This window comes from Macaca thibetana, chromosome 1 (genome assembly GCF_024542745.1).
Source record: "Macaca thibetana thibetana isolate TM-01 chromosome 1, ASM2454274v1, whole genome shotgun sequence".
Lineage (NCBI taxonomy): Eukaryota > Metazoa > Chordata > Mammalia > Primates > Cercopithecidae > Macaca > Macaca thibetana.
In genome coordinates this window covers 61,093,038-61,108,265 of record NC_065578.1, presented here as the reverse complement: position 1 = coordinate 61,108,265, position 15,228 = coordinate 61,093,038, and the positions used below count along the sequence as shown (strand labels likewise).

The window sequence follows — 15,228 nt, the reverse complement described above, 5'->3', positions numbered from 1 at the left end:
TTTTTCTATTTTTAGTACAGACGGGGTTTCGCCATGTTGACCAGGCTGGTCTCTAACTCCTGACTTCAAGTGATCCTCTCACCTCGGCCTCCGAAAGTGCTGGGATTATAGGTGTGAGGCACCACGCCTGGCCCATTGTTTTTCAAATAGCAGAGAAATGTTCTTCTGTACATATATCTTTAGCAAAATTTAGAAGACAAAATGCTCAATAAGACTCCACCTTTCAGGAAAACAGACGATTGTATTTCTTGTGAAAGTAAAAATATATTTATAGGCGATTAATATGCAAAATGTTCATGTGTCAAAAAAAGTAGGTACCCTTATGGAACAATGGTATGGGTAAGTACAATTGGAATATAGGAAGAAAGAAAGCAACACATGATGATAAACATAATGAGCTGAAGATATGACCCAATTTCAAAAGGATTTTTTAATATGAAATATATATATATGATATTTCTGTGAAATGCAGTTATGTTATGAAGTGGAAAAAATTACCTTACAGAAAAACGTTGTATAGGCCTTACTCTCAAATAAATATTTGCCAAGTACATCCAAGTAGATACACACATTTTTCCAGAAGGCTGAAAATATGCTTGAGAAAGTCAGGGTGAGAAGATTTAAAAGGTGTATTGGTGGCTGGGCGTGGTGGCTCACGCCTGTAATCCCAGCACTCTGGGAGGCCGAGGCAGGTGGATCATGAGGTCAGGAGTTCGAAACCAGCCTGACCAACATGGTGAAACCCTGTTTCTACTAAAAATACAAAAATCAGCCGGGTATGGTGATGCATGCCTGTAATCCTAGCTATTCAAGAGGCTTAGGCAGAAGAGTCGCTTGAACCCAGGAGGCAGAGGTTGCAATGAGCCGAAATTGTGCCACTGCACTCCAGCCTGGGCAACAGAGTGAGACTCTGTCTCAGAAAAAAAAAAAAGGTGTATTGGTGATGCTCCTAAGGCAGCTGGTAATGCACACAGATAAAAACAACCGCTCAATTCATAGTGCTGAGGAGAATGTTTATGTGACCAAGGTACTTTTAGACATCAGGCCTTAGATGGACACAACATTAGAAAATGACTTATTTTGGGGGTTTTAAGGAAAGTTCAAAATTTAATGTAAACTAGATACAAATGATTAAGCATTGCCTATATTTTCTATTTCTGGATAATCAGTACTACTTGCAATAATAAGTAAACCAAAAATAGCACCATTTTACAAAGACATGAAACTTGATTCTCCTTTCATTTGCCTCACGCAATAATAATCGCTTTGCCCTGGTCAGGTGCAGTGGCTTATGCCTGTAATCCCAACACTTTGGGAGGCTGAGGCAGGAGGATTGCTTGGGCCTGGAGTTCAAGACCTTCCTGAGCAATAAGGGGAGACCCTGTCTGCAGGAAAAAATCAAAAACTAGCTGGGCATGGTGATGTGTGCCTGTGGTCCCAGCCACTTGGGAGGTTGAACTGGGAAGATTGCTTGAGCCAAGGAGTTCGGGGTTTCAGCAAGCCATGATTGTGCCACTGCACTCAGCCTGGGGGACAGAATAAGACCCTGTCTCAAAAAAGAAAAGTCACTTTGCCCTATAAACAAAGTTGAAAACGGAACAAGTCATGGACATAGTAATTAACATCATCAATGGGATATGCTCCCTTGGCTAGAATCACAGATAGTTCAATGCCTGATGAACTGAATGTACAATGTGGCACTCTATTATACTACATAGGGAGTAAGTAACTTGAGCATGGTATGGTGCTGAAGAGATTTTCTTTGTTTGAATAATTGAAAGAAATTGCACTGTGTGTGTCATCCAAACAAAACTTTCCACCTCAGCTCACTAGCAAAGGTTGGATTGAAAGCTTAGCCTTTTTGGCAGGGCATTCACAGCTGGCCATGCAAATGTATAATTTGATTGGCTCATTCTCATTCAAAATTATTGATTTGGAAGTATAATTTGGCAAACAACAATCTGGCCAATTTTCCTGTCGAACTAGGTTTCCAAAAATAAAAGCCATGGCCTCAACTACATTCTCAATATTATAAGAATTAAAAACTGGATTCTAAAAATTCTTATTGAACTTCAAATTTTATGAAAACAAGAGAACTTTATTCAGCTCACCTCTCTCAATTAGTCTTGATGGTGTAAACATGGTGCTAAGAATGGAAGGCACCACACTGCAAAATGCAGTGACACAGCAGAGGTGCCAATGCAGGCTGCAGCTCACTGTGCATAGGCAGGTTACAAGTATGCAAAATATTCCATCAATGCCCTCACCACTGGGATAGCCAACCATATACTCACCCAGTTTGCCATATAAGTATTATTTTCTTTTTGCCTTGACATACAACAGATTGGAATGCACTACAAAACTATATTGGAAAGCAAATAAATTTTTAAAATATGCAGTTAGACGTGCATATGTAAGCCTGGGGAACAAAGTGAGACCCTGTCAAAAAAACAAAAAAAAAATTCACCAGGTGTAGTGGCATGCACCTGTAATCCCAGCTACTTGGGAGGCTAAGATAATAAGATTGCTTGAGCTCAGGAGATAAAGGCTACAGCGAGCTATGATCATGCCACTGCACTCCAGGTTAGGTGACAGAATGAGACTCTGTCCCCAGAAACAAACAAAAAAAGAAGTGCATATGTTTTGAACAGCTGTCTTCCATTATAAAATGAAGAAAAAGAATATTGCTTCCAGTTTTAAGGGTGATGTTTCTGTTGCACATTGTAGTATAAAATCCATATCCTGCCACTGACATTTCATATCACAGTGCCAATTCCATACCACAGGAGTAATTCATTACAGAAGAAAAACTGTAGGTCAGGTGCAATGGCTCACACCTGAAATACCAGCACTTTGGGAGGCCAAGGTGGACAGATCACTTGAGGCCAGGAGTTTGAGACCAGCCTAGCGAACAAGGTGAAATCTCGTCTCTGCTAAAAACACAAAAATTAGTGGGGCATAGTGGTACATGCTTGCAATCCCAGCTATTTGGGAGGCTAAGGCACAAGAATCACTTGAACCTGGGAGGCAGAGGTTGCAGTGAGCTGAGATCGTGCCACTGCACTCCAGACTGGGCAACAGAGCAAGACTCCATCTCAAAAAAAAGAAAAAGAAGAAAAAGAAAAATTTTATGATTAAATATTGCTATTTTTACATTTGGAATCTCTAACATTAAAACACACAACAGTACAACATGTCAACGTGTTTTTATTTTTACATCCTTTAGTAAATATACACAACATGTGATAGTATCTCTACAATGTTTTGACACGTGACCCTCTGTTCAAAGTATTTCATAAACAAAGTAACTTGCTCAGAAAAGTAACTTGCCTCCAAGTTAGCAAAGCTGGTAAATAAGGAATCAAGAAATTGAAAACAGGTCTGTTTGATTCCAGGAGCAGTAACTTAAACCAATGCACACTGTAATGACTCCAATTTGACCAGAAGATCAAAACTGGAGGGGAAAAAAGGGAACTTAATGACTAAATTTTTATGAAGCTCATACTTTAACTATAGTTTGGGAACTACAATGAAAATATGTGGAAAATATTTAGAGGGCACAGCTTGGTCTGCAGGTATCCAGAGTATTGTTAAACTTTTTGAAAATATGAACTAAAACTTACTCGTGGAGTGGATGACAAGCTCTGAACAACGAACACCACAGGGTTTCCTGCATTCTTAATGGCCTCAACTGCTTCGCTGTGTGAGGCATTCTGCAAATCTACTCCAGACACCTGAAACACAGGAGCAACTTATTTCAATTAGACCAGCATTAGATATTGCAGATAGGTTAATTCAAAGTTCATGTGTATTACCTAGTATGAGAACAACCAGAGTCTAAGGAGTTAGACCACAGTCAGAAAAAAAATAAGATTGGCCCATAAAAGGCTTGGCTATTTTAGGAGAACATGTTTAAGTAAAGTAACATTTCACCTTTAGAAAAGTAGATAAGTCAAATATATTAATAAAAACAGCCCTGGTTAAATATAATTATCCAAAACAGGTAGTTCGGACAGTAACAGAACCTTAAGATGTCTGTCACCTCTGCCAGGAGCACAGTACATAATTCCGAGTGGGATAAAGGAGGCGGGGAATATCTATGGACTTTTATCATCTCTCCATTAAGCTGAGAGGCATAATATTTTAAGCAAATCGCCTGTTACCACAATCGAATAGTTGAACATTTCTCAAATTATGTTTAAAAAGAAGTAACAAAAAACATCCACAAGTTCTTTTACTAAAATTATTTATGTGTTCAATAAATTTGAGTAAGTGTAAACAGTTCCTTATTATAGAAATTTCAGAGAATGTAACTTGCTAACATGCCCATAAATGTCCAAGAGCACTCCACATTTCCAAAACATGTTTAACAGAACTAAGTTTTCAAATGTATAATGTAACAAAGCCTTGGTAAATGCTGGGATGGTCTATGGTCTCAATGGATACTAACAATTTGTGAAGACTGCTTTGCTATTAGAGGACCGAGGAAACAGGAATGTGGGTGGAGAGGGATGTGGGATGTTTTTAAGACGGGAGGAAATATTACAGCAATAATGATACAGTGTAGAGAAAAAAATGGATGATAAAGGAGAGACATGACAACTGTAAGGACAATATCCTTGGATAGTCAAGAGGAAATGATTCCTACCGTACAAGTTAGAGAGATTGGCTTTGGATAGAAGCACAAATGTAATTCCTTTGCTGTTACAGAGGCAGTTAGAAAAAAGATTTGGTGAGCACTGGAAGCAGGGGAAGTTCCCTTTAACTGCCTCTATTTTCTCAATGAAACCTGAAACCAGGACCTTAAACTGAGAGCAAGACTAAGTTAAGAGGCATAAGGAGTTTGGCACAGTTACCTGTCATATTAGTTTGTTCTCATACTGCTATAAAGAACTGTGTAACACTAGGTAATTTATAAAGGAAAGAGGTTTAATTATCTCATGGTTCTGTATGGCTGGGGAGGCTTCAGGAAACTTACAATCATAGTGGAAGGGGAAGCAAACACATGGCAGGAAGGGGAAGTGCCAAGAAAAGGGGGAAAAGTTCCTTGTAAAATCATCAGATCTTGTAAGAACTTACTCACCATGACAAGAACAGCAGAGCAGGGGTACCCACCCCCATGATTCAATTACCTCCCACTGGGTCCCTCCCATGACATGTGGGGATTTTGGTAACTACAATTCAAGATGAGATTTGGGTGAGGACACAGTCAAATCATATCACTTATAAAAACTGGAGACTGAATCAGCTAGGAGAAAATTACAGGACAGCAGGGCAAAACTAAAGACCCGCTTAAGGGGGTGCTCATGAGCTTCTAATGAGACCAGATACCATGGCTGGTTATTTTTCCAGCCATGCTAGAGACCTGGAATAAGCAGAGCTGCACTTAACTAGGGGGTTCTCCCAGACAAGTTCAGTGAAAGGAAAGAGGATCAAGAGTAGGAAGCACATGCAAGGGAGGGGTTGGAGCTGCTAACCCGGTGAACCACTGAAAAAATTGAGTAGGGCTGAGGAGGGCTGAGGCAGGAGAATGGCGTGAACCCGGGAGGCGGAGCTTGCAGTGAGCTGAGATCCAGCCACTGCACTCCAGCCTGGGCGGCAGAGCGAGACTCCGTCTCAAAAGAGTAGGAAGCACATGCAAGGGAGGGGTTGGAGCTGCCAACCACTGAACTTGAGTAGGCTGAGGAGGAAGTGAGCACATGAGAAGCTGAGGACACAGATGTGTGTGCCTGTGGTATAATATGAAATGTCCTTGTTCTTGTCACAGAGTACCCTTGGAGTTTCCTGAGTGGTAGGAGTGTCTTTTGTTATGCATTAACAGCCCCTTTCACATGTGAGTTCATGCTACTGAGGTGGCTTAGGGTAGATCCCCTGGATATCCTCGGGATGGGGCCAGTCACAGAAAGACCAAAGGATTAGAGAATCCCTGCACTTCCCCCACGATCTCCAAGAAGTGAGGGTGGGGGCTAGAGATGAAGCTCTGTAAAAACCCTTGAACAACAAGATTTGATGAGCTTCTGGGTTGTTGAACATGTCGACATGCTGGAAGGGTGGCAGGTAGTACACCCAGAGTGTGGATGCTCTGTGCCCTCCTCCTCACGCTTTGCCCTATGCATCTCTTCATCTGGCTGTCCATCTGTAACCTTTGTATAACCAGTAAATGTAAGTAAGTGTTTCTCTGAGCTGCCCTAGTAAATTAACAAAATTCAGGGGGAGGGATGTGGGAATTCTGGTTTGTAGCCAGCTGGTCAGAAGTATAGGTGACAATCTACTAAGATTGGCGTCTGACATGGGGGCAATCTTGTGAGACCAAGCCCTCCACTGTATGATCTGATGCTATATCCAAGTACATAGTATCGGAATTGAATTAAATTATAAGACAGTTGGTGTCCGCTGGGGATCTGACACTATCTCCAGATACATAGTATCGGAATTGCACAGAATGGTGAGATATCCAGTTGGTGTCCACTGGAGAACTGCTTAGTGTATGGGGGAAACTCCTACACATCTGGTGACATCTAGTGTTCTGAGTGTGAGAGTAAAGGGAAAAGGTTGGTAAGAATATGGAGAAACTTAAACACTGCTGGTGTGAATGTAAAACGGTATAGCCAGTCACTCTGAAAAAGAGTTTGACAATTCTTTTCAAAACCAAAAGTAAAATTACTGAGTAAAACTCAGTAATTGCACCTTTGGGTATTTATCCTAGAGAAATGTAGACTTACTCTCACTCAGGAATTTGTACACAAATATTTAGAGCAGATTTATTTGTAATAGTCAATAATTAAAAACTACCCAAGTGTCTTTCAGTGGGTGAATGATTAAACAAATTGGTACATCCATATTATGAAATGCCACTGCTATGGTTGGAATTTATGTGTCCTTCGCAATTCGTATCTTGAAATCCTAACCTCTAAGGTGAAAGTATTAGGAGGTAGGTAGGGCCTTTACAAAGTGATTAGGTCATGAGGGCTCTGCCCTCAAGAATGGGATTAGTGGCCTTATAAAAGAGACGCAAGATAGCTAGCTCATCCCTTCTACTATGTGAGGACACAGTGAGAAGGCGCCATCTCTGGCCCCACAGAAAACAGGTCCTCACCAGACACTGAATCTGCCAATGCCTTGATCTTGGAGTTCCCAGACTTCAAAACTATAATGGAATTTCTATGTTTATGGTATTTTGTTTTGGCAGCCTGAATTTCCAAAGACAACTACTCAACAAAAAGGAAGAAAGTGGTAGTTTTTTGTAGACAGAGGGTGTCACTATGTTGCCCAAGCAAATCTTGAACTCTTGGACTCAATCCATTCTCTTGCCTCCGCCTCCCAAAGTGCTGGGATCACAGGGGTGAGCCACCTCACTCAGCCATAGGAATGAACTATTAATGTGCACAACAAACTGAAAGAACCTCAAGGAGATTATGCTAAGTGAAAAAAGATAATCTCAAAAAAACACATAATGCATAATTGCATTTATGAGATAATAGTGAAATAGCATATTTATAGACATCAACAAACAGAAAACTGGTTGTCAGAAGTTAGGGATGGGAGAGAAAGGGAAGAGGCAATCGAAAGTGAAGAAGGTGCCTGCTTCTCTTTCCACCATGATTATAAGTTTCCTGAGGCCTCCCCAGCAACGCGGAACTGTCAGTCAATTTAACCTCTTTCTTTCATAAATTATCCACTCTCAGGTATTTCTTCATAGCAGTTGAGAACGGACTAATACAGAAGGGTAATGCAAGGGAGTTCTGTGGTGATGACACAGTTGAGTTTCTCTATCGTGGTGGTGCATATGCAAGGTTTTACATGTGATAAAACTGTATAGAGCTACAAACACACACACAAATCAATGCATGCATAACTGGTGAAATCTGAATAAACTACGGATTGAGTCAATGTCATTTTCTCATTTTCTTGCTATTATAGTATAGTTGTATAAGATATTAAAATCGGAGGTGACTGAGTGAAGGTTACATGGGACTTCCCCATATACTTCTTTGTAATTTCCTATGAATTTATGATGATTTCAAAATACATTAAGAAAACTATAATACAAAAATAAATATTAAAAAATTAAATTATAATAGATCAGTAATCAAAGTAAAAGTGAATTCACCTCACTTATTTTCTAGATGATTGAATTAAAAAAACAAAATTTAGTTATATGTTGCTCATGCCTGTAATCCCAGCACTTTGGGAGGCTGAGGTGGGCAGATCACCTGAGGTCAGGAGTTCGAGATCAGCCTGAACAACATGGCAAAACCCCATCTCTACCAAAACATACAAAAATTAGCCAGGCAAGGTAGTGGGCGCCTGTAATCCCAGCTACTCAGGAGGCTGAGGCAGGAGAATTGCTTGAACCTGGGAGATGGAGGCTGCAGTGAGCCAAGATAGTGTCACTGCACTCTAGCCTGGGTGACAGAGAGAGATTCCATTTCAAAAAAAAAGCAAAGTACCATGTAAATTAATAACTAAAATAAAACAGGGTTACCAATATTAATAAAATAGAATTTAAGGTAAAAAGTAACTAATAGGAATAAAGAGGAAAACTACATAATGTCAAAAGCAAATCACCAACAAATCCACTAAATACAGCAAAACCAACAGAATTACAAAGAATAGCAAACAAATCCATAATCACAGTGGGAGACAAACTTTAACTGAAACTGAGGAAAAAGACCAAAAAAATTAGTAAGAATACGGGACTCCTTATTTGTTTATCTAAATGACTATCACTATATGGATGTCAAATAGGCATCTTAGCCTAACATGTCTAAAACGTATCTCCCCAAATCTGTTCCTCCCACAATCTTCCCCATCTCAGCAAATGGAAATTCCATCTTCAATTTCTCAAGCTGAAAAGCTTTTCAATTATCTTTGCCACTTTATTCGCATCCATTCCGTTAGTAAGTCCTATTATTCACCTGCAAAATATGCTACAACCTGACTGCCCTCCTTCTGGTCCAGGCCGCCATTCTTTCTATCCTAAGTTACTGCAACAGCTTCTGGCTGAGGCCCCTGCTTCCATCCCCGCCCCCGAAGCCAGAATACTCCCTTGAAACAATACTTACCTGCTCATAATTCTCCAGTGACTCTCCACTGCATTCAGAGCAGAAGACCTTCCAGAGCTTTCAGGCTCTACATGATGTGGCTTCCCACCACTCCTCAGCCCTTTTCTCTTACCCCTTCTGGCTTGTTCATGCTATGCTATCATTGCTAGACTTCCTGCTACTCCTTGAACACATCTAGGCAAGCTCCTACCTCAGAGCTTTTGCATGTTTTTCTTCCTCCACATAGCCATATGGCTGACTCTCTCATTTCCTCTATTTGTCCCAATATCATCTTCCATAACAAAGCTATTAAAAGTGCGACTATTGCTTTCACCATCCCCCTGAACCCGACGCTCCTTATCCTCCTCCCCTGCTTTATTTTGTTTCCTAGCTACTTATTACAATCTGACGTTCTACATATACTTATTTATTTTATTGTCTATTCCCCCATTCCCACTATCATGTAAACACCATAAGGGAAGGGACTTTTGGTCATTTTCTTCATTGCCATATTAGTAGTATATTTGAAAATTGTTTTAAACATTGCACAGCACAAATATAACTCAACATTTGTATATACAGAACAGCTTTTATGTAGTTCTTTAATCCTCACAATAATGCTATCAATTTTGAATTCTCATTTCCATTTTATCTGAAAACAAAATAAGCAGGTCTAATGATTTGTCCAAAAACACGTAGAAAATAAAAAGGACAGACTCCGACTCCAACCCATGATATCCAGGGCTCTTTGTATTCTACCAGAGGTGAAACACCATGATTGATGGTTAGCATCATAAAGAATGAATCAAGAACAAGCAGATTATGGGATTAGAGGTACCCACCATGGTGTCACCCAATTAACCCAATGGAAAGAAATGTATCACATTCACACCTCAGGGCATTCTCAGTGGTTTCATGTGCCTTTTTTTTTCTGCTTTGAGACAACAGTGTCGCTCTGTCACCCAGGCTAGAGGGCAGTCCAATCTTGGCTCACTGCAACCTCCACCTCCAGGGTTCCAGCGATTCTCCTGTCTCAGCCTCCTGAGTAGCTGGGAATATAGGCGTGTGCCACTATGCCCAGCTAATTTTTGCATTTTTAGTAGATGGGATTTCACCATGTTGGCCAAGCTGCTCTCAAACTCCTGACCTCAAGTGATGTGCCCGTCTCGGCCTCCCAAAGTGCTAGAATTATAGGCATGAGTCACCATGCTTGGCCTGACGTGTCTTTAAAACTTAGCGCCCACGAAGCATATCAGGTGCAAATCATGGATCCTCCCCGCTCAATAGTCTTCAACCTTCCAGGGTCAATTTCTTTCTCTAAACAAGCATAGATATCCTACTAACACACAATTATAAAATTTAGAGCTTCAAGAAAAAAATTTATAGCTTGTTAAAGAATGTGGGAGAAGCATAATGTCTACCATCTGCCCTGTTCTACATAGAGCCCTTTGTTAGTTAAAGTGTTTTTTGCAATCAGCTGAAGTTTTTCTTTTATCATTTTATTTGTTTACCCCCACCCCCACTCACTTGAGAAACTCATAAATTGTGCATACAATGTACAAACTAAGGCATATAAATAGAGCACACCGACTGTACATACACGGTCCCCAACACATAAAGAAAGGTCTTCGAGCTAAATGATTATTTCACTGTCTTACAGTATGTTTCCAATAAAAACAGTACTTTAACATCATTTACCTCAAGTATTTTATCTCCAGTTTTAAGTGCATTTGTTTTCCCTGCTGGACTGTCTTCTAAAACTTGTTTGATGAATATACCTTTAAGTTCCTCTCCATTCTTTAGACGTTTTATAACAGTTTGTCCACCAACAATACTGATCCCAAGAGACACATTGGGTTCTCTAAAAATCTCAACACTATATAAAGGAAAAAAACAAAACTCACTTATTAACAAGTTTAATCTGTTGGACTGTAAGTATTCCGTTTGTATTATATCCTTGTGACTCATATTTTATATAAATTTTTGAAATATATTTTTACAAATGTTATACAAATTATACCTAGTTCCAATGTTATCAATAATTCATAACAAGTGAAAGCTTCAGTTCTGAAAAGCATAGATTTCTAGAATGATAAATATAACTCTAAATATTCAGTGAAGATTTAGCTAAGCCCTAATGTTCCCATCTCCTATCATAATATATTTTCTGTGATTAGTCCTTTTCATTTATATCCGTAACATAAGCAAAGAAAGGACTGAAGAAATAACAAATGGGCAAGACAAAAAATCAAGAAAGCTACCTAAGTCGTTTTGGCAAAAAGTACAGACTTTCAGAATAAAATCAATTTGACACTGAGTGGCTCCTTGTCCAAGTTGCTTTTCCCAGTCAGCAGGTTTATCTCTGTGGTTCTTTAATCAGAGGACAGATTTTACCTGCTCCTAAGGTCACAAGGTTTTGTTTTCTTCCTACCTCCATGTCATTATTTAAAAGAAAGTATGAAATGAAAACTGCCCCCCTCAAAATATTACAGGTTTTGCATTGCAGCCAATAATTAACTCATTAAAAACGTAACTCAGAAAACAACTCTTAAATGTTTTAAGACAAATTCAGATTTCAATTACAAGAAAAGAACCAGTTTGGGTGGAGGTGGTGGAATTAATAATAGATACGGAATAGAGAGAGCAGCTAAAGGGAGACTTTCATCATCTTAAAGTGCAGCCCTGGTGGGGACTTAAAATTATAGCGACTGGTGAGTATTTAAAACTTCCCCCACATCCAAGGGAAGATGGGTTTTCCACACATTCTGTTAGCACAAACATGGACTCTCCACCAGGGGAGGAAGGTAGAGATAAACTGATATATACTAGAAGCCTCAACTACTGTTATTGTTGTTTACCAAAAAAGAAAGCTTTACTGCATTCAAGGCAGCTTTACCCAACTTGCTTAAGGACATAGTGATAAACTATACTTGTTAGATGGACATTTCTACGTTGCTTTCTCTGAAAGAGTATCAAAGATGTTCCTAATATTAGTTATAGTCGTTTCGTTCGGCTAAAAATCTCTAGATAAGATAAAATGAAACTAAAATGTAGACCAGCTTACAGGTGAATTATCACAATTTTTCAATCATTAGAGTAGGACTAAATGATGTTCTGTTAAGTTAAAGAAAAGAGTAACTGGTTGTGCTCCTATTGAGAAAGCCAATAATGTCATCCACATACATTCTTGGTGGACCCCAGTGGCTAAAATTTGGAGTTTCTTCTCCTTCGCCCTCTTCTCTCTCAGGTAACTCACTACAGAGGGAGAAAGAAAAAAATACACACAATTTTAAGGCACACTCATTATTAAGGTCCTTGGAAAGTTTTGAAATTGTAAAATCTATAGGTAGTTAAATGATTCTCAATTTTTAAATTTTTAAAATATTTACATCAATAAATATGCAAAGCAAAAAGATACTGCTTTAACATTCAACTCAACTAATCCCCACCCAGCATTAGAAAATCACAGAATTATTACAAACACTTTTATTGGTGACACTCTAGATGCTAAAAGTTTGTGTTTGATTTGTGCAATTTCAAATTTGTTTCTCTATCAATATGTAAAATGTTATAAAATGTATTCCTTAAAACTTGTTTGACCAGATAAAACACAGAAATCGACAAGTATCATATGTATCAAGTCTAAATCAACATGAACAGGTCAATATGATCCATCTTTCCAGCCCTAAATATTTCTTGTATCCCATGAATATTTTGCATACTTATAGGGAACTTTTCAGTTACTTATATCATCTAAAATGATCCTCACTGCTTCCCACCTACCACCACTTTTCATCCAGCAAGTTAAGTTAGTATAGAACTACTGAACTGAACATTGTTGAAACCTGGTCTCTACAAAAAAATCAGCTGTGCATGGTGGCACATGCCTGTAGTCCCAGCTACTTGGGAGGCTGAGGCTGGAAGATAGCTTGAGCCTGGAAAGTCAAGACTGCAGTGAGTCATGTTTGTGCCGCTGCACTTCAGCCTAGGTGACAAAGCAAGACCCTGTTTCAAAATAAAAAAAAGAACTGCTGAACTGGATAATGTAAAATGCTGAGTTACAGAGTATTTAGTTATAAGATTAATGCAATAGTGAATAGACAGTGCAGTATATTATCTGGAAGAGAAATCAGAAGTCCTAAGCTCAAGTCTAACTTATACCATGAAATAGGTGTGTGGCTTTGGACCACTAAATGAAATCAGTCTGATGTTGTAAATTGTATTACTCTACACAAAAAACTAGGTGCTATCTCTTCCACTTCATTTTCATAAAAACCCTTGGCCAGGTGTGGCGGCTCATGGCTGTAATCCCAGGGCTTTGGGAGGTTAAGGCAGGAAGATCACTTGAGCCCAGGAGTTTAAGACCAACCTGGACAACACAGTGAGACCCTATCTCTAAAAAAAAAAAAAAATTAGCTGGGCATGGTGGCACACCTGTAGTACCAGCTACTGACTGGGGAGGCTGGGGCAGGAGGATCATTTGAGATCAGGAGCTCAAAGCTGTAGTGAGCTATAATCACACCACTATTCTCCAGCCTGGGCAACAGAGCAAGACTCTGTCTCAAAAACAAAAATCCCTCTAACCTACAAAGTAAGCACAGCAGATCACATTATATTTTACACAGGAGGAACTGAAGCTCAGAGAAGGCTTAAGCATACTATACAACCTCACAACCTTGCCTCATGTATCCAAATCTGTTTTAGCCCTAAGTTTCAATACTCCCATTTTTCTCTGAACTTTCAAGTAAGTCCTATAAAATGCAGCAAAACTCCACCTTCTTGGCCCTCTAGAGACTTAGTATCTAGGATAAAACCATTGTAAGGCCATGTGAAAAGGAGAAGGCTGAAAGGATCTAGACAAGCCAAATATCAGTTAAGAAATTAGGATCGTTACATCTTGCCCACTACCAGATGTCTTTCTTACCTTAGCCAGTCTAATTTTTATGATTAAAAGCATCACAGCATTCAGGGGAAAATAACGTGGCAGACACTTGCTGGTTACTTTCTAATGTCTTTTTTTCCCCTTCTTCCATAAATACATAACCCCTCTTCTATTCTAGGTGGCACTATGCCCAGGTTTGAAAAAAATACATTTTCTGGACTTTCTTTCAGCTAATGGGAACTGTGTGCCACACTGCTGATCAGTGATATGGAACCAAAAGTACCTAGATGAGACTTCCAGGAAAACTCATTAAAAGGAAGGAGAATCAGCTGGCAGGAGCCTTTTGCTCTGTGCCCTCCCCTTCTTCTTGCCTAGAATTCACAGGTGATATTGGTGGTAAAACATTCATCTTCAAATCATACAGAAACAATGAGGAGTAAGGTCATATATTAAGGACAGCAGAGCAGAAAGGACGAAGGTATTTAAGACCCTGATGACAACAGCACCACACCATCCTAAGACCACCTTCTTCAGGACTTTTCACATGAAAAAAACTTGCCTTTATTTGGTTAAGTCACACTAAATGGGGTTTCTGTTTATGAGTATGTAACTGTAATCCCTCAATGATACACCCACAGTTCCACCAATTCAAGTAAACTGTTTTCACTTTAACCTATCACATTCTTGTTCTTTGCAACTAGATTATCATTAGACAACTGTAATCATAGCACCAACTGTCCTATTTTGATGATCTTATGTAATAACAACAAGGATTAAATTAGATATTAACTGAGGCTCAACCAATATTCATTTCCTCTATAATTTTTTTCACTTGAACTTATAACAAAAATCTACCCACACAGTATCATAATCTTCATCATTTTTTATTTACTAGTACCTTAATAGGCCATTGTATTGATGTAATTTATCTGCTATCTCAATATATGATGCACTTAGATTGTGTATTAGTCCATTTTCACACTGCTATGAAGATACTACCTGAGACTGGGTAATTTATAAAGAAATGAGGTTTAATTGACTAACAGCTTCACATGGCTGGGGAAGCTTCAGGAAACTCACAACCATAGCAGAAGGTAAGGGGAAGGAAGGTATACATGGCAGCAGGAGAGAGAGAGTGCACAGGGGAAACTGCCACTTTTAAATCATCAGATCTCATGAGAACTCCCTCACTCTCATGAGAACAACATGTGAAAACTTCGCCCATGATCCAATCACCTCCCACCAGGTCCCTCACCTGACACATGGGAAATACGATTTGAGATGAAATTTGGGTGGGTACAC

General features: G+C 39.3%; 1 protein-coding gene across 7 annotated transcripts in view; it reads right to left on the bottom strand.

The window, feature by feature from the left end:
* Positions 1-15,228, bottom strand: part of PATJ (PATJ crumbs cell polarity complex component) — a 426,007-nt gene that overhangs the window by 252,180 nt on the left and 158,599 nt on the right. For all 7 annotated transcript variants that reach the window (XM_050752580.1, XM_050752940.1, XM_050752817.1 and 4 more), the window contains 3 exons: positions 12,228-12,299; positions 10,743-10,920; positions 3,624-3,734 (listed from right to left, as the gene is read on the bottom strand). In XM_050752580.1, the coding sequence (XP_050608537.1) occupies positions 3,624-3,734; positions 10,743-10,920; positions 12,228-12,299 (361 nt within the window). The remainder of the gene's footprint in view (positions 1-3,623; positions 3,735-10,742; positions 10,921-12,227; positions 12,300-15,228) is intronic.